General features: G+C 43.5%; 1 protein-coding gene across 4 annotated transcripts in view; it reads right to left on the minus strand.

Annotated features, from left to right (window-relative positions):
- CEP135 (centrosomal protein 135) overlaps positions 1-7,443 on the minus strand; it is a 69,650-nt gene extending 62,207 nt beyond the window's left edge. For 2 of the 4 annotated variants that reach the window (XM_046657273.1, XM_046657275.1), the window contains exons 1-4: positions 7,216-7,443; positions 3,861-4,018; positions 2,077-2,267; positions 1,151-1,318 (exon numbers count right to left, since the gene is read on the minus strand). In XM_046657273.1, coding sequence (XP_046513229.1) covers positions 1,151-1,318; positions 2,077-2,267; positions 3,861-3,973 — 472 coding nt within the window. In that variant the 5' untranslated portion in view covers positions 3,974-4,018; positions 7,216-7,443. Of the gene's footprint in view, positions 1-1,150; positions 1,319-2,076; positions 2,268-3,860; positions 4,019-6,575; positions 6,974-7,215 lie in introns of those variants that run through there. The other 2 variants (XM_046657276.1, XM_046657274.1) reach the window with 2 other exon arrangements.
- Between the last annotated feature and the right edge of the window lie 16,665 nt (positions 7,444-24,108).

Below are 24,108 nucleotides of genomic sequence, written 5' to 3' on the forward strand. Positions count from 1 at the left end.
CTCACAGCACACCAGAAATCTCAAGGTGAATGTCCTGTGCGCACAAGATACTCAGCACATCCAAAAGTAGACTCCTGCTCCACCTCCCACATTCTCTCTCTTAAGACAAAGGGCCATCATCAACCCGCTCATTCACTTGAAACAGAAATCTGGGAATGCCTCTACCTCCCACGTCTGCCATATTCAGTCACTAAATTCTATAGACTACATTTCTGAATCTGTCCCATTCTTTTCTCAGATAACCTGATTATCTTCTTTTTTTTCTTAATCTTCCAGTTACTTTCGAGATCTCCCATTTTTCCCCATCTGTTCTGCCTTTGGATCAGTCTCCCTCTTCACCCCATTTCCTGCCATCTTGAGCTCCACTGATTCTTCCCTGACCCTGGCCACTCAATTCCTAATCTGTTGACTCTCATGGGTCTCTTCTCTACTCAGCTTCAAGCACACAACAACATGACTGCTTGGACTTTGTCACTACTTAGAACCGTGCCAGCCTCTATATCTTCACTTCCCTTCTGATCATAATCTTCATTCTGACCAAACTATTGTCCTCACCATGCTCTTCAATTCTTCAGTCTCTAGTTAAGTCTCATAATCCAGTACTTTCCTACACCTCACTTACTTCTATGATTTTGATCCCATGGTTCAGGCATCTCAATGATCTATCACTAGTACTGGAGATTCTTCTACCAACCTTACGCCCGGACAGCCGTCAACTCTGGATATCCCCTATTCTTTCTTTCCTCGTGCTCGAGAACCACTGAGCATAAAGCTCAAAACAGTAAAACTAAGAAAGTACATCATTTCCGGATTCTCTGAGTATGGATTACTTTTATAACTAAAATAGTAATAATAATGATAATAATAAGAGGAAAAAGAATTTAAAATAATGATTAAGGAGATAAAACTCAGGGCATTGAAGTTAGACTACTTGCATCTAAGAGGCTATTATTACATAAGCTTCTAAGCACATGTAAAAAACACTACTTGGATATTCAGAAATATATCAAAAGTTTTTGCGACTATCCAGATATATCTTTTCAAATACTAAAGTCTAGCATGAAAATTCAAAGTTCTGTTTCAGTCAACAGTTTAAACATCTTTAAAAGATTAGAGGTGTATAATTTGTTTTGAGAAGGAATAGACTTACCTGGAGTTTGCACTACAGCATGCAAATTCTTTTCTTGGAGTTGTTGAATTTTTTCATTTTTAGCTTTGCTCTCTTTCTCCAAAAGTTTGACTTTATGAACATACTGGTTATTTAGAAATTTGAGATCAGCTGTTTCACGTGCACACTTCTTCAATGTAGTTTTCAACTCTTAAAATGAAAACAATTCAGACCATTTTACAGATCAAGAAATCTCCAGAGTTCTTCCATTTCACAAAATACAAAAAGTCACATCACTTTGAAAGGCTCCACCTGATCCTTATGCATGCTTTGTTTGGAAGGCTATTAACTTTTCTACCACTAGTAACAAAACTGCAAATAAGTCATTAAGCAAGAAAGGGGATTATATTTTTCTTCTGCAGTATGAGCCTAATATAAACCATGGCTTTTGATCCAGTAAATTGGGTGGGAAGTTAAGGAATTATGAATTCATGTCAGGTTTCAGACAAGGCTTTCTACTGACTGTAAGAAGAACTTATAATAAGATAGCCCTAAAATTACCCTCTGCCTAGGACCTTTGAAATCATTCGATTCTACCTTCCAGCTCACAGATGGAGTATTAAAGAATCAGAATGATACATGGTTTTCACCTCACTTTACTCTTACTTCCAGAAAGGGAAAAACAAAAGTTGTTTCAAGAACAGTTCTTCACTTCCAGCATTTAATCTTTCCACAGCAACTATAAATGCAAAAATATAATCCACATATAGTGAAGACAAATATAGCTATGGAATGCAAATTTATTTTCCTTCTCAGGAACTCTTCAATACACCCTACTGTATTTCAAGAGCTGTCAGCAAGACGACTACTACATTTTCTTATAAATAGTTTTAAAATTAGACTAGCCTTTCCTACACATAAAACAAAAAGGGCAAAAATATTGCATTTTAAAAATCACAAAATTTCACCTTTAATGTGTTGGTCTGATTGTTCTCTCTGTTTCATTAATTCCAGGTATAATTCATTATTTTCCCTGATCAATCTTGCATTTTCAATTTTATAAGGTTCCAAAATAAAATCAAAATTGGCACTTTCTTTTTCAGCTTTCAGAGCAGATAATTTTGATTTCCGAAGACTTTCTGTGGTATGAACGAGGTCACTAAAATTAAAGAACAAATGTAAATTCAAGGAAATATTCCATTAACTTTCTAATAACTAAAAATAAATTCTAAAAAGCCTTAAAATATATGTTACTACTAGTGAGCTTAAATCTAAAACCAAGCAAAAACACTAGGAATCTTTCAAGGTACCAGGAAATGTTTAAAAATTTCTCAAAATAAGATTAATTAAAAATTATGAAATATATACAGTTAGAAGCATCTTTCTTTTTTTTTTTTTTAAGATTTTACTTATTTATTTATTTTTCCTTCTCCCCAAAGCCCCCCAGTACATAGTTGTATACCCTAGTTGTGGGTCCCTCTAGTTGTGGCCCGTGGGATGTCACCTCAGCATGGCAGGACGAGTGGTGCTAGGTCTGCACCCAGGATTCAAACCAGGGAAACCCTGGGCTGCCAAAGCAGAGTGTGCAAACCTAACCACTCGGCCATGGGGCCAGCCCCTAGAATCATCTTTGAATCTCCCCTCTCACTCATTCCTCATGTCCAGTTGGTTACCTGATCCTGTGGAATCTGTGAAACTAATGTGTTCATGTAGCAAATATTTATTCAGTGCCCGCTACATGCTATGTGCCAGGGACACAATAAATAAGAATCAATTCCTCACCTCTAAGAACATATGCCAGTGGAATATGTACCCCATCAATATTTATCGAGTAGGGAACACAATAAAGAACCCACCATCAAGGAGCTTATACTCTATTGACAGTTTGTCCAAAAAGTTATAATACCATGTGATAAACTCAACAAATACTTCAGTGCCAACTACATGTTCAGTCTGCCCCAGGTACAGCAGTGATAAAGTCTGTCTCTAGTCTCATGGAGTTTGCATTCTAAAGGGAAGACAAAAACAAGTTTCCAATAATGCTGAGTAGTTAAGGTAGCAGGGAACAGACGTGATGGAGTCCTGCAGGCCATATAGCTAACCAAGCACAAAGGCAAGGGAGGAGGGAGAGGAGAGAAGGACTTCACAAGCAGATAGAAGAGCAGTGGAGAGACCAAGGGTGAGAGCGTACATATGTGTAGAGAGCTTCAAGTGGCTCACCACATGGGAGATGAAGCTGCAGGGACCAGATCATGAAGGCCACACTAAAGACCACAAATATCTTTCACCCATTCTCTCCTTTCCATCACCATCACTTGTGGTCCTACTGCAAAACCTTCCTAAGTAACTTCCCTGCTCCAGTCTCAAACCACAGGAAGAGAGCTCATGTGGAAAAGAACAAAAATCACAAAGATTAATATAATAGCAATTAAAGACCAGTGAGTGAGGCAGACATAGAACTCCCAACTACATCAGAAAACCACATAAGAAACTGTAATTCTATTCACAGGGACAACCTCAGAAATGGTTACTCTGCACGGCGTGGTGTGAATGGTGCCCCTAGAGTTCTGTAATGTGGAAGCCCAGAACTGATGTCAGGGGAGAAGGACCTAGGAAGCAAAGAGGAGCTTCAGATGCTCTAAGGACTTTTCAGAAATCTACCCGTTTCTTTACTGAAGCATGAAGTTCAATCAGAAACTAGATAAATGGGATTAAGGGTCATACAGGTTTAGAACTGTATTTTCATCTTTACCTGAAAAGTTTTTCTACCAAAGGTAAACAATCCACCGTCAGAGTCTGGCGGTACCCCAGCTGATCCAATCTTCTTCTGATATTCATATACTTTCTTTCTACAGCTGTAGCCATGTTGTCTTCCAAAACTAGTTCTATTCAATCCCAAAAATTAAAGTCCTAAAAGAAAAAAGAGAAATGTCATTCTACTATTGTAGCTGTTATTACTGTTTCATGATAAGAAGAAAAGATTCTTTTAATAGGAAGCAGGATTTTTTCTTTCTCTTTAGGTAGGCAGCTTTCTGGAATATTTAGACAGATTTAAATCCAATGCTTAGGAGATTCATGTTCTTGCAGTAAAATAAGTATCTCTTCATAAACTTGCATATAAAGTTAAAACAATAAAGTTTCTCGAAGAAACCAAAACAGACTATTTTCCTGAGCCTGAGATAGGCAGAGAATTCTTAGAGAAGCCTCTTTTAAAATCACCAAATATAAAAGAAAAACTTCATAAATTCAACTTCATCAAATTAAAAACATCTGCTAATCGAACTATTCCATTAAGAAAACAAAAAGGCAAACAAAAGAGTGGGAGAAAATATAACATCTGAGAAAAGATTTGGAATAACATAAAGAACTCTTACAATTCCTTAATAAAAAAGACAAACACCCTAATAAGAAAATGGGCTAAAGACTTGAACAGGCACTTTGCACAAGATATCTGAATGCGCCTAATCATATGAAAAGGTGCTTAACACCATTAGTCGTTAGGGAAACACAAATTCAAACCACAATGAGGAACAAATTAACCTATGCTAGAATGGCTAAAATTAAAAATACAAAACCAAATGTTGTCAAGGATTTGGAGCAGCTGGAATTTTTACACTCCTGACAGAAGAGTAAAATCACTGTGGAAAAAGTTTATAAAGTTAAACATCCTTCTACCCTATAACTCTGTAATTCTGCTTCTAGGTATTTACTCAAGGAAACGAAAATGAACATCCGTGAAGAGACTCTACAGGAATATTCATAGCAGCTTTATTCATAATAGCCCCAGACTGGAAACAACCTATAAATCCATCAAGAGCAGAAGGATAAATAAACCATGATATCTTTATACAATGTTAAACCACTCAGGAATAAGAGGCAAGGAACTACTGAAACACGTTAACCACATGGATGAATTTGAAAAGCATTATTTGAGCAACAGAAGCCAGACAAATACTGTAGATTCCATTTACATGAAGTTCAAGAACAGGCAAAATTAAACTATGTGGACAGAAATTAGAACAGTGGGGGCTGGCCCAGTGGCACAGCGGTTAAGTTCGCATGTGGCGCTTCTCAGCGGCCCGGGGTTCCCTGGTTCGGATCCCGGGTGAGGGCATGGCACCGCCTGGCAAGCCATGTTATGGTAGGCGCCCCACATACAAAGTAGAGGAAGATGGGCATGGATGTTAGCTCAGGGCCAGTCTTCCTCAGCAAAAAGAGGAGGATTGGCAGTAGTTAGCTCAGGGCTAATCTTTCTCAAAAAAAAAAAAGAAAGAAATTAGAACAGCAGTTACCTGGGGTAGTGGGAGTGGGTGGAGACTGACTGGAAGGGCTAAGAGAAAGCTTTCCAGGGTGAGGAAAATATTTTGTTGATTGGAGTAGCAGTTATACAAGTGTGCACAGTTATTAAAGCTTTCCAAACAGTACACTTAAGATCTGTGAATTTCATCACGTAAATTTTACTTCCATTTAAAAAAGAACACACACATAAGTATCTCTGCGCATGTATTAATTCTTGTCTTTTTAAATATTTATGAATATATTCTCTATCAATCTGCCCGAAAATGGAGTTATCCAAAGATCACTTCTTTACAAACTTTGCTCTTTTCTAACCTTTGCCAAGGAAATACAGTTCTAGTACTCACAGTTCCATACGAAACAAAAACTGCTTCACACCTCTATTGTTCTTCACAATTTATAAAATGCGAACGCATGTGACTACGTGCAAAATAGATTCTCACAACTATCCTGTGAGAGAGATGGGGCCAACGATAAGCTCCTTGGATATTCTCCCTATTCAAAGATGAGGACAGGCTGTCTCAAGAGGATAACTTTTCCCAAACCGTAGGGCCACAAAGCTGGAGGGCAGCCACTGGGAGCCAGGCCTCCTGAGTCCTGGTCCAGCACTCTGGTATCGGTACCATGCCGCCTCAACCTAACCAAATCACTTCCAAATAAGTACGTCTCCTTGGTTACTCCTTTCTACAATCTTTCTACCCATTCTTGCTAACCTTTTCTTTGAGTGACTTCCCCATGGACTTTCTGGGTTCCTTCCACAAGTGGGACCCAACTGATGCAGGGTGTTTTAGAGAAACTCCCGGAGACATCAGAAACACACCTGTCAAGCCAACAACTAGCCGGGCCTGCAACATTCAGACATTTCTCCTCTTTGGTACCAACTGTGGTTACCGAGGAATAATACTTCCTTACATCCTGCTGAGTGAGAGAGAGAACAAACCAAAAAGTCATGACCACAGCCTTAACACACAGGACGGATGAAAAAGATCAAAATCCTCCCAGAAGGACAAAAAACATGTAGTAGGCTTTCCCCACCCCTGAGCTGCTGTCTTCTCCCCACCTCCATCATCCAAATATTGTGGCTATACCGTAAATTTCTAGCAAAACAACATAAAAGGTTAAGTTTGGAGGTCCCCCATGCTTACATGTTTACAACTACCCACCTGCTTACCTGGGGGGGTTGCCGTCTGAAAGCCAATACATAATATTTTTACAAAAATATCCCGTGTGTATGTCCGCATTGGGGTTTCAAACCACAATAAACCCTTAACCAAGGCGGCCCGGGAGTCCTTCCTTACTGAACGTAAACCAGCAGAGACTGGAAGGCAGAGGGGATGTTTTGAAAGATGCCGGGCAAAGGTTCCTAGATGGCTCCCGCCCTGCGCTTTCGGCATGTTTACAAAGAGCAGGTCTGACTGGCATACGAAGAGGGCATTTTAACTTTTAAATGAAGCCGTCAGTGCGCAGCAGGCCGCTCGGCACGGACCAACAGCCGGCCTGGGGCTGGAGGGCGGGCAGGACGACATCGCGGCTCGAGCCGCCCCGGCCGCCCCCGGCCCGCAGCTCCACCGTCGGCCGCCGGAGGGAAGCGGCTGCGGGCAGCGGGCCCGGCGGGAGCCTCGGCGCCCCGCCCCGCCCCGCCCCGCCCCGCCCGGCTCAGCTCGACTCGACTCGGCCCCACTTCCTCCCGCGGCCGCGCGGCCTCCCTCCCGGCAGCGCCCGGGCCGGCCCGCGGGGACCGCCCGGAGGGGAAGGCGCCGCCCGCCGGCCGCCCGCCGCCCGGCCCCAACCGCCGCCGCGACCACGCTCACTTGCAGCTCCGGCCGCCGCTCGCTCCGCCTGCGGCCGCATCGCGCCGAGCCGAGCCTGCCTCGCTGCTCCTTCCGCCCCAGACACCGGCTCCGGCGCTAGGGCAGTTTGAAAATGGCGCGGAGAGCCGCTCGGGGCCGGCGCGGAGGAGGCGCCGCAGTTGCCCCGGTAACGCGAGCGGCAGGCGATTCGCGGCGCGCGGCCGAGGCGCGCCCGGCGGCGATGGCGGCGCTGGGCCCCGGTGCCCGGAAACGCAACGGCCGCGACGACGCGATGCCACGGCGCCCCCTGGCGGCCGGCAAGCCCCCAACCTCAGCGGGGTCGGAGTGCGGGCCTCCTATCGACCGGGTGCTGGGTGCGAGGTCAAAACGCTGCCCCAGCCCCGGTTCCTGCCGCGGATCAGCCTGCACCGGCGAGGCGAACGCCTCCTGTCCACGTAACCGGATTCCCGTCTAAATATCACATTGTCTTTGCAGCTTTCCCTGATAACCACCCGGTACAATTAACTGTTGCTCCCACACCCATGTCTCTGTGAAGCTCTGTGTGGACTCATCTCATCACGATAACATCGTTACGTTTAGATCCCGTGAGTGCTGTCACCCCACCGAAACCTCATTGTTTGTATGTCTCTCCCTGCCGTCCCCAACTGTGACTTCCATGAGTCAGAGACTATTTTACCCAGCTGTGTTTCTCTAGCACCCTACCACGATGAATATTTGTGAATGGAATTAAATTTAAATAAACTGGTTAAAGAGAGGTTGCTCACATACGGAAAACAGGTGATCAAATCCAAGAATTCCATTTCTCCCCCGAAAACTTGTAGATAATCAGAGAGGAGCTCAATTCCTTTCAGTTTACTACTCCCCCAAGGAGGCCTTCCACTCTGAAGATGTACTTAGTCTTCCTATATCGTGTACTGCTCTGAGAGTTGTGAACAACATCGTACCCATTCATGTATTGCTTTAACGTTTCCATCGTGTCTGTTTTCACACACGTCTTAATGAATTTTATGAAATTTCTAGGATGCAATCAGGTTCTGTAGATGGCTTTTATAGTCATGAACATGTACAATTAAACACATTTTTTACTGAACAAGTATCTTTTTTGAAAACAAGGGGCCATAAATTAATTAATATCATAGCAAAATGGCTGTGCAACAGCCACCCAGTCAAGATGACTTTTTGGCTTCCCTTTGCCCCAAACACATAGCAATTAGAAAATGTAGGGGCCGGCCCCATGGTGAAGCGGTAGGTTTGCATGTTCTGCTTCGGAGGCCTGGAGTTCGCTGGTTCAGATCCCAGGTGTAGACCTACGCACTGCTTGTTACGTGGTGCTTCGGCAGGCGTCCCACATATAAAGTAGAGGAAGCTGGGCACGGATGTTAGCTCAAGGCCAGTCTTCCTCAGCAAAAAGAGGAGGATTGGTAGCAGATGTTAGCTCGGGGCTAATCTTCCTCAGAAAAACAAGAAAGAAAGAAAATGTAAAAATCAAAATCAAAACAGAAATTAAAAAAGGTGAGTGGGACACTGAATTCACAGGTGAGTTTTGCTCCAAGCAACATGAAAGACCAGAATCAGGCTCACTGCAGGACTCCAAGGCCTGAGGTCAGGGTCCCTGGCACACACACACACAAATTGTGATTGCTCACCCTACAGGTCCTAGGGCTTTGAGCAAGCTATAGAGCTCTGGAGACAGAATGAAACAGAAAGTGCCTGGCAACAGAAACTGAGCCCAATGGGCTCCACAGTTCTCGCAAATCACCACTGGACAGGAGCCCTGAGTTGCCTAGATGAGACTTGGTTCTTAAGTGGGGCAGTCCCGGTGGGGCCAGCCTTAAAACTGATAATAGGGAGAAGGGAGAGCCAGATATAAGAGAAAGAGAAATAAATAAACTTTCACTGAAAATGAGCTTGCAAACCAAAATAATGAAGAAATCTAATGCTAACAGAGGTAGCCAGCAAGATAATCAAAACATGAATTCTTTCCAGATGAAAAAGTCTGATGATGCCTTTAAAATGAAGATAGTTAAGAGGATCTAGAGCAAGTTTTCACGACCTGGGCACTTTTAACATTTTTGGGCTGGATAATTCTTTGTTATGGGGGGCCTGTCCTGAGTATCATAGAATGTTTAACAGCATTGCTGGCTTCTACCCACTAGATCCCAGAAGCATCCTCCCAGTTGTGACAATCAAAAACGTCTCCAGACATTGCCAAATGTCTCTTGGGAGGCAAAATCACCGCTGTTTGAGAACCACTGGTCTAGATGGATGAAGGAATAATTGCTATTACAAAGAATGAAAATTATTAAATAAGAACAAATGGATATGAGAGGGAACCAACCAGAAAATTTGGAAATTAAAAATATAGTCATCAAAAAACTTTAAAATTTAAAAAAAATTATTAAGTAGGATAAACTATAGATTAGATGTCTGTTAAAAGAATTAGAGAATTTATCCAGAACCCAGTGCAGACAAAGAAATAAAATATATTTTAAAAGCAGTTAAGAAATAACAGATAGGGGCTGGCCCGTGGCTGAGTGGTTAAGTTCGCAGGCTCCGCTTCAGCAGCCCAGGGTTTCGCTGGTTCGGATCCTGGGTGCAGACATGGCACCGCTCATCAGGCCATGCTGGGGTGGTGTCCCACACAGCACAACCAGAAGGACCTACAACTAGGATATACAGCTATGTACTGGGGGGCTTTGTGGAGAAGAAGAAGGGAAAAAAAATACAAATAATACCTTGAGCTGCTCGAAGAAGGCACTGGAGGGGATAGTAGTTAGGGTAGGCAGACCCTCTAAAGATATCCACACCCTAATGCCTGGAATTTATGAATATGTCATGTTACATGGCAAGAGGGACTTTGCAGATGTAATTGAAGGTAAAGGCCTTAGAACAGGGAGATTGTCCTGGGTTATCCACATGGGTCCAATGCATTTGCACAAACCCTTAAACGCAGAGAAGCATGAGAAGGACTGGATGAGCCGCTGCTGGTTTGAAAATGGAGGGTGCAGTGTGATGAGGAATGCAGGGGTCCTGAAAGGGCTGAGAGAGGCCCCCAGTTAACAGCCAAGGAATTGTAAACCACAGCCCTCCAGCTGTAGGGAACTGACTTCCTGCCAACAACCTGAGTCATCTTGGAAGTGGATTCCTCTCAGTTCTCTTACCTCCAGATAAAAGCCCAGGCTGCTAACATCTTGATTTCGGCAGCAGAGTCCACCTGGACTTCTGACCTACAGAACTGTGAGATAATGAATTTTGTGTTATCTTAAGCTGCTAAGTTTGTGGTGACTTGTTAGAGTAGGAATAGAAAATGAATTCAGCAGAGAAGCAAAATTTGAAAAGATAACAGCTAAAAGTTTTCCAGAATTGAATCAAGGTACAATCTTCAGATAAAAACTTTGCATCATTCTAATTAAAGATGGCAGGTTAAATGGACACAGTAGCTTCAGCCTCCCTCCCTCCTTCATCTTTCTAAAATGACAGTAAAGGGATTTTTAAGGTACTTTTTAGAAAGACTTTAGGACAGAGAATGGTGAAGGAGACACTGTGAATAAAACAGGGACTGGAAAGCAGTTGGACAGCTGGAAACTGATTTCTCAGCCTTGAAAAGTTTGAATCCCAACCAGCAGTGGGAAGAGCTAAGAAGCAACCAAACTACTCTGTACAAACCTCAGAGGCCCAGGAACTGGTGGCACCAGGTCCCCCTGGCGGGGCTAGCAGCAGCAGAGTTTTGGGCGAAGTGTATCCCACTGTCCTGCTCTGTAGGAAAGCTTGAGCTGGTTCCGTGTAGTTTCACCTTAGTTGAGGATGGATGTTTTGCCTCCCTCACCTGCACTACTTGTGCAGGTGCCCCCAGCAGATGGATCAGTTGCAGGCTGAGCAAACTCTCCGGGTACTGACAGGCATTATTCGTGACGGACATCATCGAGCTATTTGCTGGCTGACTATCAATATGGGTCCTCTCCAGAGAGTAATGAGAAGGGCAGCTGAGAAAGCTCCTAGATACAGGTGATATAAATGCGGAGACAGCCTGTCTCCCAGAGGTTCCTTGGCACTCCTTGCTCAGCAGGTGGGACGTGGAAGACAGGGATTTCCTACAGTCTGGGCTTTGATACTGATTCTATTAGCTTCATTATAAATTATCACAAAGTGGGGGGCCTCAACAGAAATGTGTCCTCTCAGTTCCAGAAGCCAGAAGTCTGAAATAGGAGTGTCATTAGGGCTGCGCTCCCTCAAGAGGACCGGGGAGAGAGTCCTTCCTTGCCTCTTCCAGCTTCTGGTGGCTGTTGGCATCCTTTGGCTTCCTTGGCTGGTGACCACATCACTCCAGTCTCTGCCTCCATCTCCACATTGCCTTCTCCTGTGTATCTGTCAGATCTCTCCTATGTGTCTCTTATAAGGATACTGGATAATTATATAATCCTGGTAATCTCTTCAACGTTCTTGACTTAATTACATCTTCAAAGATCCTTTTTCCAAATAAGGTAACATTTGCTGGTTCTGGTGATCAGGATGTGGCCATATCTCTTGTAGGGCTACCATTCAACCCACCACACTTCCTCCACTAGTTTTTGAAGTTTTTATTTAGTCTGAGTGAGCAGGAAGACAAAAGACTGTGTCATACGTCCCGCAGAGCCTTACACTTGCATAAAGGTTTCATTTCTTTCCTTCCTCCCTCACTTCCTCCCTCCCTTTTCATTTTACTTAAAAGCCAAGAATTTTCCATCTTTGCTCATTTATTTGGTTGTGGCTGGGGTGGGAGAGGGATGAAGAGGCTATCCAGGTAAAAGTGAAAGAATTTAGTGAAGTGTAAAAGCATTATTCTGCCGTTGCTGTATGCTGAAATAGAGCAGCACAGCAAAATATGAAATAGCGTCTTATTGGAAGTGAGATTATGAAGCTGGCCTATAAGGCAAATGTATTTATCAAATATATTATCAAACACATAGTTTTAAACACTAGGTCACATTCTCAGTGACTAGATGCTGACTTTTCAAGAGGCACAAGGAAATTTCGACCACCCAAGTTATTCAAATTATGTTTTTCCTTTTTTCTTATTTCTGTGTTTTTTGGCTGGGAGCATTTTGTTGAATTTGTGTAAATAAGTGCTCTGTGATGGAACTCCATTCTATATTGTTATAGGTTGTATTGTGTCCTCCTCCAAATTCCTATGTTGAAGTCCTAACTCCCAGTACTGCAGAATGTGACCCTATTTGGAAACAGGGGTTTTGCAGATGTAATTTGCTAAGATGAAATCATACTGGAGTAGAATGTGCCCCTAATGCAAGATCGCAGTGTCCTGATGAAAAGAATGCCATGTGAAGAGAAAGAGACACACGTAGAGGGAAGACAATGTGAAGACACAGGGAAAACACCATCTACAAGGAACACCAAGTACTGCTAACAAACCACCAGAAGTCAGGAGAGCAGCATGGGGCAGGTTTCCCTGCACAGCCCTCGGGAGGAACCAACCCTGCCAACACCTTGATCTCAGATTTCTGGTCTCCAAAACTGTGAGACAATAAATTTCTCTTATTTGAGCCACTCAATTTGTGGTTCTTTGTTACAGCAGTCCTAGAAAATGAATACATATGTGTTTAAGTACCAGTTTATGGCACAGAATGAATGTCACAGGTATTCGTAAAAGAAAACAATCCTTTAAGGAAAAGAACAACCACTCAAAGTTTCATGGAGCAGATGGGATCTGGATTTGAACCTTGAAACAACCAGAACTTGGATGCATAAAAGAGAGGGAGAGAGAGATTTGGGGAGAGGAAAAAGGAGGAGAGGAGATAACATGGTAAGAAAGATGCTGATGGGAAAGCATGATTGCTTCAGTAACAACAAAGGCAGCCATCTGACGGGGACAAGGGTGAACAGAGTGGCACAGATGATGAAAAGACTGGAAATGAAAAGCGACGTCAGATTACTAAAGGACTCACCAAATGGTAGATTTCAGAGCTTGAATTTTATCCAATATGGAATGGAGAGTTATTGAACTTTTGTGGTTTTTTTGAGGATGATTAGCCCTGAGCTAACATCTGCCACCAAGCCTCCTCTTTTTGCTGAGGAAGACTGGCCCTGAGCTAACATCCGTGCCCATCTCCCTCTACTTTATATGTGGGACGCCTGCCACAGCACAGCTTGACAAGTGGTCCGTAGGTCCGCACCCAGGATCTGAACCGGCAAACCCCGGGCCACCGAAGTGCAACATGCAAACTTAACTGCTGCTCCACCGGGCTGGCCCCTTATGGAACCTTTTTAAACTGGAAAATCACATGATGAAATTAGTTTTGGGAAAATTAATCTGAGTAGTAAAAGGATGGAATGGAAAATGGCAGAAAACAAGGTTGTCTAGGACAAGAGTGAGAAGATTATTTTAATGATGAGATAAAGGTCTGAGGGAAATATGAGAAATATTACAAAAGAAGAAGGGGCAGGGTGTAGTGAGAGACCAGCCTCTCTAAGTGAAGGAGTGGAAGGAATCCAAGTAAATGTCAAGGCATTGAGCTTCAGAGACTGAAGAAGGTGCTGCCAGGCAGATTCCTAGATAGTACAATCAAGAAGCCCTCTTAGGGTGTGCCAGGGCAGGAAAGGGACACGGGGTGGACGGTAAGTTTGGTCTGTGATATACGGGGCCTGAGGTGATATTACAAAAATATCCAGGTGTGGCATATAAGATGTTTAGTCTTTTTCTCCAGGAACAGAGCTCCTAAAGTCCTTGGAACTTCCTGAGTGATGAGGGTGACAACAGCATCTTTTGTTCTAATGAGATGACTCTCAGCAGGGCCCCAGATAGCTGCAGGATGGGGATGGTCACCAAAAAGACCAAGCCTTGATTAGAAGCTTGGAACTTTCAGCCTCACCCCCCCCCCCCCCCATCTCCAGAGAGGGACGAGGGGCTGGAGATTGAATTAATTACCAATGTCCAATGATTTAATCAATCATGCCTAGGTAATGAGACCTCCGTTAAAACCCTAAACGTGGGATTTGGAGAGCTAGGTTTGTGAACACATCAAGGTCCTAGGAGGGTGGCACAGGGGGAGAGGGCAAGGAAGCTGCACATCCCCGCCCCCTTCCTTGCCCAATGCATCTGTTTGGCTGTTCCTGAGTTGTATCCTTTATAATAAACTGGTAATAGTAAGTAAAGTGACTTTCTGAGTTCTGTGAGCCACTCTAGTAAATTATCTAACCTGAGATGGGGTCACGGGGACCCCTCCTTCCCAATTTATAGTTGGTCGGTTAGAAGTACAAGAGGCCCAGGACTTGTGACTGGCATCTGAAGTAGCGGAAGTCTCGTGGGACTGAGCTCTTAGCTGGTGGCGTCTGCAGTAACACCAGGTAGTTAGTGCCAGAACTGAATTGAATTCTGGACCAGTTGGTGTCCAGAGAGTTGGAGAAGTGGTTTTGGAAATGACACTGTATAGTTGGCAAAAAAAAACTCTCATCTGGTGTCAAAAGTGTTATGAGTAAAAATAACTCACTAGGAAACAGTTGACCATGTGTAGATAATATTTAGGAGAAACTTCACAGAGAAAAATCGAGGTTCCTTTTTCATGTTTCTTCTCTGTATTTTCAAAACATATTCTGTGTATCCAGGTGTCATTAACTCTACTGTAGTCACTGATTATCCTCTTTCCCCCTTTAGACTGTGAGCTCCTCACAGTATACAGAAGACTAGTGTGTTCTTTGTGCCCATAACCCAAGTAGAGTGTCTGTCACTTAATAAAAGGTCGGAAAGTGTGAATTGAACTGAATTGAACAGAACTGAACCGAATTGAGCTGAATGAACCAGGCTTTCTGACACCAAGTCCAATAAGCACAGTTGCCTCCCTTCAGTGACTGGCCCAGAGATGGGGCAAAATATCAATATTACTGCTAGCTAATTCAGATCCTTTTATGTAAGCAGTAGGGACTCAATTTCCCTCTTGCTACAGGTGTATGGTTTGGTTGGCAATCTGATTATTACTGGCAGATAAGGCTAATGGTTACGATAGCTCCAGTCTGTCTGGAGCCTTGCAGTGGAGGCTCTGTAGTGACTTGGCTACAAAAGACGCTCAAACTGTGTGATTGATCAGATGTTATGAGAAGCTAGCTCTTTAGCAGCAGAGACTCTGGAAAATTATTCTCAAGAAAGGGTCCCTTCTAAAAGCACAATGCTCAAGTATCTTGCTGATGTCGCAGTTTATTTTGTGTATCTACAAAGACATCAGAAATTTTCAATTCATAATGCTAGTGCAAGGAATTACATTTTTTTTAGTGAGGAAGGTTGGCCCTGAGCTAACATATGCTGCCAATCTTCCTCTTTTTTTTCTTTGCTTCCCCAAAACCCTAGTAACTAATTGGGCTTTTTTTTTCTGCTTTTTCTCCCCAAATCCCCCTAGTACATAGTTGTATATTTTAGTTGTGGGTCCTTCTAGTTGTGGCATGTGGGATGCCACCTCAACATGGCCTTGGGAGCGGTGTCGTGTCTGCACCCAGGATCCGAACCAGTGAAACCCTGGGCCGCCGAAGCAGAGCGCGCGAACTTAACTGCTTGGCCACGGGGCCGCCCCACCAGTGACTTAACTGTATATCCTAGTTTCAGGTCCTTCTAGATCTCCTATGTGGGACACCGCCTCAGCACGGCTCGACAAGTGGTGCTGGGTCCGCGCCCAGGATCTGAACCAGTGAACCCCAGGCCATCAGAGCAGAGTGCGTGAACTTAACCACTACGCTACTGTGCCAGTCCTGGAATTACACTTTTTAATCATCTTTCGGAGTCAGTGAGAACAGAGATAAGAGTGGGGGTTCTGCATGAATGAAAAGATTGATGAATACTAATATATATATTTGAAAAACCTTCTGCATGTCAAAAGTTCTATGGTCAAAAGACAAAGGATAAGCTGGGAAAAATATTTACAACTATTATCATTTACGTAATATATAAAAAGCTTCTATAAGTTGATAGTAAAATGAGTAACAAATAATAGCATATATTAGGAAAGTTATTTTAAAATGGGCAAAGGTATGAAAATGTAATTCATCAAATGGCTCTTTATCATTTGAAAAGAGACTCAAACTTACTGAAAATAAGAGGCATGTAAATTAAAACTACCAGAAATGTTAAGGATGAGTAGGTAGCCAAATAAAAGGTGGAGAAAGTCAATAAACAAAGCTACTAATAAACTAATAAAAGCCATTGTGTTTTGAGTGCTTGTTAGGTTCTGTTCTAAGTACTGTGTATGCTTTACAGGTACTATTTCATTTAATCACTGTAATAACCCTATGAAGCAGGAAATATTGGCATCCTCATTTTACAAATGGGATTAAGTAACTTACTAGAAGTCACCAAGTAAGTGATAGAGTCTTGACTTCAACTCTAGAAGTTAAAACAACTCTGAATTTGGCATTCATTCTTAAAAGAAACATTCTTCTTTATATGAAGCTAGACTCTGCCTTTCCTTATGATGTGATGACCTTTCAGAAATACCTCAAATGCTTCACCCTTTGCTCACGTAACATGGTCTCCAAGCCCATTACTTATCCAGGGGCCTCCTCTGGAGTAGAAACACTCTACTTTCTCAGTTTTCTTACTGAAATTTATACCCAGAAGTGATTACATCAGATTGGGGCTGAGGACTGCCATATATTTATTTCCCTTGATATATATGCACAGCACATTCAATATATATCAACACAGCCTAGTATCACATTAGCTTTTTTAGCAACTGTCACATATTCTCCAGTGAAGAACCGTGCACAAGCCTCTTTCTATGACTAAGTTTTTAATATCTACATTTATTTTTATTATCCATTCAAACATGAGGTTTCTGGAGCAGAGATCAAAGTTATTATTATTTACACCAATAACTATCAGTCCCCTTGCCCAACCCAGCAGGGTGATACGCTGAGAGCCAGATGTCGCCCCATGTATACAGGGTTCTGTACTGCAGGAGAGGAAGCCCCTCCAAATTAAGAATCTGAGGGATTGGCCCCGTGGGCGAGTGGTTAAGTTGGCGCGCTCTGCTTTGGTGGCCCAGGGTTTCCCCAGTTTGAATCCTGGGCACGGACATGGCACGGCTCATTAGGCCACGGTGGGGCAGCATCCCACACGCCACAACTAGAAGGACCCACAACTAAAGATACACCACTATGTACCGGGGGGCTTTGGGAGAAAAAGGAGGGATAAAATCTTTAAAAAAAAAAAAAAGAATCTGAGAGTTTATATATGACAGGGTGAGCTCTGTCCCTGCCCCTCCTGAGAAAGGGAGGGAAAACTTTGCCGCCTGGGGTACCCTCATTTTCCTTGGGAAGAGAAGAGAAAGGTCCTGGGTTCTTACCTTCTGGAATATAAATAAATGTCTCCAGGGGGAAGACAAGAGAAGCCTCTCCTGGTTTACCACTCCTGGGATGGCTCCATGGTGCCAGGTTTTGCCTCCCCTTGAAATGTAAACACACGCTTCCAGGGAGGAAAATCTCTCCGGAGTTCTCTCACTACCAATCAGTCATAGTCAGAATTTAACTTCCAAAGCTTGTTCTTTAACGCAAGTTCTGGTAAAACTTGCTCAGAAAGTCCTAACTGCAGAAACAAGGAAATACTCGCTGACTTGGGCTTGATCTAAATCTTTTTCCTAGGCCCGGATTCTCTCTCTCTCTCTTACAAATCACAGGTTCCCGGGACTCAGTCTGAGTATCAGTCAACATGCATTTGGCTGCAAGTTATCAGAACACATGATTAATAATTGGTTAGGTAATAGGAGCATTTTGTGCTTTTGTAACCACGGGCCCATTTAGACCCAGTTTGAACAGACCCCATCTCTTATCAACAAAGTGATTAAGGATTGTCTTTCAGAAAAACTGCAATGTCATGTAGCCAGAGCATGCGCAAAAGAAGAAATCGTGACCAGAAATGACCAGGGAACCAAAGATCCTCCTTCCCACGGAACCCAAGGACAAGGACACGACTGGAACTTGAAAGTTGGACTCATCAGAAGCGAGGGGTCCCTCATTCAGGAAGATCCAGTGTTAAAATTCCTTCCTCACCTCACCAAAAATGTTTAGAACCTCATCCTAAATGTTTAGAACCTCACCATAAATGTTTAGAACCTCACCATAAATGTTTGAAGCCCATCAATCAAAACCTGTTCTGCTGGTGTTTCCGCGTGCCAGCCTATTCTCCCTCACCTCTTAAATTTTGCCCCAAATCATGAACTGGGGAGACAGATCTGAGGGCATACGCCCCCCGTCTCCCTGCAGGTCGATCTCACTGATGCTGTAATTGGCTATTTATGTGCATCGGGCAAGAGAACCCCAATTTTGTGAAGTCACAGTCTCACTTGACAAAGTACCTGGCAGTCCTAGTTAGCAGGTCCTAGTTTGGTTTGTGGTTTAATGGCGCCATCAAGGACCTGACCACTTTTCATCCTTCTACTCCCTCTCCTCAGTGGGTGACTTTTATCCCCAGACTTTTTGCTCCACGGCCACAGGATGGCTGTCACAACTCTAAGAAACAGGTCGGCATGCAACAGCCCCAAAAACAAAAAGCAAAGGCAGGAGACAGGTATTGTGCGGCAAGAAAAAAAAATAGTTTTGTCTCATAGAACCCTATGGAAAAAGTCTCTCCCAGAATCCCCTAGTAGAGTTCCCTTTATTGGCCAGAACTGGGTTCCATGCCCACGCCTAGAGCAACAGAAAACAATCCTGTCTAGGAAGGTCTCCAGGAAAGACAAGGAGTCTACCGCTGCGAGAGGCTGGAGATAGTGCTAGTTCAAGGGGCGGAGGAAGGAGTAAGGGACCACTAGGAATAGAGATGCATTGACTCTTGGCTAGTGAGCTTCAAGTGAGAGACCCTGAGGGGAGGGAGGAGGGTTTCCAAAGGACCCACAAGAAAAAGAAAGAGTCAAGTTTAAACACCCGGCAGGGTCAGAGAGCAGACACTGGTTCAGAAACACTGGTCAAGTAAGAACTTCCCTGCCCCTTGCCGTCTTCCCCCTCCATTAGGAATTTGGGTATAAAAGGGTTTGAAGAGGGGTTGGGAACAGAGGAAAGCAAGTAACCACTTCCCTTTTCTTCTCTGCCTGCAGCAGGCCAAGCTAGGAAAGGGTGAGAGCATTGACCATGAAGCCATGTTTAAAGTTTTGGTTATCGCAGGATAAGGAACAGAAGTCTCAGGAATACCCTCTGCAGAGACTTAACGCCTCCAACAGATGGTGCGGACGCATAAAAACATTCAAGCAGAGTTGGAGAGATCAACGGATGCCAAACAGGTCCTGGGAGAAGCTGATGCTATTTCAAGGGATACCTTTAGTTTTCTAGTTGACAAAACGCAAAGTCAAAATCAGCCGTGCTCCCCAACTCGACCCGTCGGCAAATGTGCCCAGGGCAAATGTGCCTTTTCCACTGGGAAAGCCAAATCCTGGGCTGGATGCTCTATGGGTCTGATCCAACATAGTAATTACTTTTGCTGCCTAGAGCTCCCATAGCACCCTATGCTTCTTTTCCTAGCATTTAATACTTTGTATTGTAATTGATTTTTAAATTTATTTAGCAGGATTGTGAATTTAACTCACACCACTTCTCAGAAGTATGGAGAAATTAGAGTCCTTTTGTTAACTAATTCAGCCTTCGTCCTCAGTCCCCACCTGCTGGTAAGCAGTAAAAACAATTAATGTTTAAATTCTTCCTGGTTTAAACTTAATCTGACCCAATAATTTAAAACACTCCCTTTAAAAGGTGGTGTTAGTCTGTCCAGGAAAATAAAAGCTCAGTCTGTCAGATTTTTCATCCTTTCATCTCCAAAACGTTAACGGGGTGTATGCATGTGGGGAGGTGTGGGGTTGCTTGATCATGTGGCTGAGGGGCAGACTGTGGTCCTTGGAGACCTCCCTTACCTTTGTCCATCTGGTTGCTCTCAGTGTCTCTGGCATTGCAACTGAAGCCTGTAGCCGGTGTGATGCACGGATCTCTCCCTCTCTCCGATGGCCCTCTCTGACTCACTCTGCCTCCCCGGGCTACTCCTAACACTACACACTCCTCTGACTTCTAGCTGTGACTCCCACATCATCCTGACCCATCTCGCAGTCCCTCACCCACCTCTCTGGAGCTATGGACCCCCAGCCAGATTCTCGGATATTCTCAGTCACAAGGGCCCCATGTGGAAAGTATAGGTGACTCTAAAGTTAAACCTCAGGACCTCCCTCCGCCTGGCCATGCTGGCCCCACTGGGGTTGATACACGAGGCAGCCTGCAATGAAGCCTCGTCTTAGAGTCCCAAATGGAGAGTGGGGGAGAAGAACCCCCTTCTGTCCTTGGTGTCTCCCCCAGTCACCTGCTACACACTCAGGACGCATGTCTGACAGCTCTGCTCCTCTCTTGCGCTCTCCTTCCCACAGTCCTGGGGCTGAAGAGGAACAGCTTCCCTCCCGGCTTCCTCTGTAGCACACCTTCCTTCTACCACAGAGCAGTTAGACCCCTCTGTGGGTGTCTGCTCTCCCCAGGAGAGAACTCTCTGAGCCAAGGCATCCAGGCTTGGTTTCTAATGGATGGAGGGTGAAAGTGAATTCTGAGGCTGTTTGGCTGGACAACCTTATTTTGAAGGTCAAAAACTGATTATTAATTCTACCTTTCTTTTCGCATTACCTGTAAATTGCTTAGAACAGTGTCTGCCATCCAGTAAGCCATGAATGTTCTCATTCTGTAACAAATCTCTTAATCTCCTTCTGAGACTGGTTGATGTCTTGGGCCAACCAAATGAAAAGCGAAAGAGAAAAATCATGTTATTAAGATATAAGATATTAGATATCTAAGACATTAACTTTCTAAGATATTAACTTCAACATTTACATTTTACCATATTTCAAAATTACCAGCTAGTATATACTTGTAGCAGAATTCAAACAATGTATAAATATCAAGATTACAAAGTGAAAGTCCCCACTTAACTTCTTTTTTTTTTTTAGAAATCTTTTTCTTGTTTTTTTTGAGAAAGATTAGCCCTGAGCTAACATCTGCTGCCAATCCTCCTCTTTTTGCTGAGGAAGACTGGCCCTGAGCTAACATCCGTGCCCATCTTCTTCTACTTTATATGTGGGATGCCTACCACAGCACGGCTTGACAAGTGGTGCCACCTGGGATCTGAAGCGGCAGAACTCCAGGCCGCCGAAGCAGAATGTGCAAACTCAACCACTGCACCACCGGGTTGGCCCCTGTTTTTTATTTTTTATTTATTTTTGCTGAGGAGGACTGTTACTGAGCTAACATCTGTGCCAATCTTCCTCTATTTTGTATGTGGGACCCCACTACAGCATGGCCACTGATGAGTGGTGTGGGTCCAAGCCTGAGATTCAAACCGGTGAACCTGGGCTGCCGAAGTGGAGTGCACTGAACTTAACCACTAGGCCATGGGGCTGCCCCTTTTATTTAGATTCTAACCTTTTCCCTGTCCTGGCCACCCCCTCCCTCTTCCATTTTATTCTTTTCCCTGAAGACAATGACTGTAAGCATTTTGGTTGGATCTTTTTACTTGTCTGTCTCCCTCATTACCCTATGAGCTTTTGTAGCTTATCTCTGTAGCCCCACAGGTCATCAGTAAATGTCTGATGAATGAACAAATGATTGAATAATGAATGACCAAATAATATAAAGTAAAAGAAATATCTTTAAGAAAAAACTTACTGTTATATAAACTTGTGAAGATGCTATGCAGTTATTTTTTGAACTTCCTTGATAGGATGACATCTGATTAAAATAGAACAGATTAAATTATGAAGTTTTATTTGCAGGTATTTTTTAAATGCTTCCTGTTGTGCTTCAAAGACCTTATACTGAGTAATAGAATGAACAGATTGAATAATGACACAGCGTTTCATCAAGGCTTACGTGCGTTTATGTGAATGTCTGATACCACAGCAGTAAGGTCCAAAGCTTTCATGGCTTATTTTATTTTTGATGTTATAAAGCAGCCAGTACAGCCTCTGCTGTCTACTGTGCTAGTGTAAAATGGAAAGCACTGGTGATTGACCCATTGGATTTGTCAGTGTTTTGAAAGGTGGTAATATGATTCTTTCTAAATTAAAAAAGACATAACTTTGGCAGTCTGATTAAAATGGGGAAGAGACATGCCAGTCTAGCGAATAGATTATTGGCCTCTGATTAAGAAACAGGACTCAGTTTGTGTCTAGTTTCTAGGATTGGTGGCCGGGGCTCATCCCCAGGTTAGTTTGGAGAGTTCTACACCAATTTCTTGGAAGGCCAGTTGAGGATAGAAGGCCTTTTCTTGTGCTTTGTCCAAAGTGGGCAGGTAGTAAACATCTCTGTCCTGGGGAGACAGAGCTGGGTACAAGCTGTGCCCAAAAAGCACACATGAAGTCAGATAGGCCTGGGTTGGCTCCATCACTTCCTAGCAGTGTGACCTTGGGACAACAGTATAACTTCCCTAAGAGGACTTGTTGTAAGAATTAAACTAGATCATGCATTCTGATCATAGCGCTTTGCACATGGTGCTCAAGGTAAATTACAAACAACTAGCCATCTCGAAATGAGGGCTCTGTTTCTAACCAGGATATGTTTGTGTTGCTACTGGAAGGAGCAAACCTCCACTTCCTGCATCCACATCTGTAGTCGTCTAAACAGCACATGTCCTCTTCCCTAGCACCATCTCACAGGTGGAGTAGGGAGGCTATGGTGGTGGCAACTATGGTGGTGGCAGTGGTGGAAGCCATGGGTTGCAGCTGTAGTGATGTGATCTTGAAGCGGAAAGTTCAGTGGCGGCCCTCTGACTCATGGCCTTCTGCCACTTGTTGATTTTGTAAGCACTTAATTTCATGAATTAAATTCCTTTCTTTTTGAAATATCTGGAATGTTTTTTATTTCCTGCATTGAACTCTGATGGATACACAGGTTCAAGACCATCTTAATAAAGTCCTGGCTTTGATCCTGGGTCCCCATCTGGGTCACTATCCTTTTCTTCATAATCAAGCTTCTGGGAAGAGGAGTCCTTCTATACCATACATCTTCCCCTTATCTCCTATTTGTACTCAATTCCACCACAATCAGTTCTCCTCTCTGCGACTGAAGTGCTGAAATGCTTTGACGAAGGTCAGCGATGACCAACCAAATGCCAAATTAAGTGGACTCTTTCAGTTCTTGTCTTATTTAACCACTGGACACTGTTGATCACACCTTTCTTTCTGGAACCTGTTCTTCTCTGGGTCCTTGTGACACAACATCTCCTGACCTTCTCCTACCTCTTCGGCCATCCTGGTCATCCTCTGTCGTGAGCTCCTTTTCTTCTCTAATCCCATTAAATGTTGGTGCGTCCCAGTTCAGCAATTCCTCAAAAAGTTAAGCATAGTGTTACTATTATGACCCAACAATTCCATTCCCAAGGATGTACCCAAGAGAAATAAAAACACATGTACATACAAAAACCTGTACACAAATGTTTACAGCAGCATTGTTCGTAATAATCAAAAGGTGAAAACAGTCCAAATGACTATCAACTGATGAATGGATGAATAAAATGTGATTTCCTTTATAAAGTCTTCTTTGACTTTATTAGGCCACAAATATACCTAGCTCCTTGGAGCTATTGCAGTATTTGCTGTCTGTATCATTCACTTGGCACCTATCATTTATTGTCTTACATAGTTTATTTGATTTTGTGTATATGCATGTTTTGGCTGGCATCAACAGGGGGTCTTTGGTTGCAAGCTACAGAAACTAACTTCTGCTAACTTAAGTGCTCCCTACCACTCCCGGACCTCAAAATGGGAAGAAGCTTGGGTGACTCCCAGAATCAAAGGAAAACAGAATCACCTGACCTTGGGAGGCATAGAAACCGGGACAACTCTGGGGATCTTATAGAAGACATTTATGAATGGTCTTGTTTGGTATGACCACTAGAATGATTTACTC

This window comes from Equus quagga, chromosome 3 (genome assembly GCF_021613505.1).
Source record: "Equus quagga isolate Etosha38 chromosome 3, UCLA_HA_Equagga_1.0, whole genome shotgun sequence".
NCBI classification, from domain to species: Eukaryota; Metazoa; Chordata; class Mammalia; order Perissodactyla; family Equidae; genus Equus; species Equus quagga.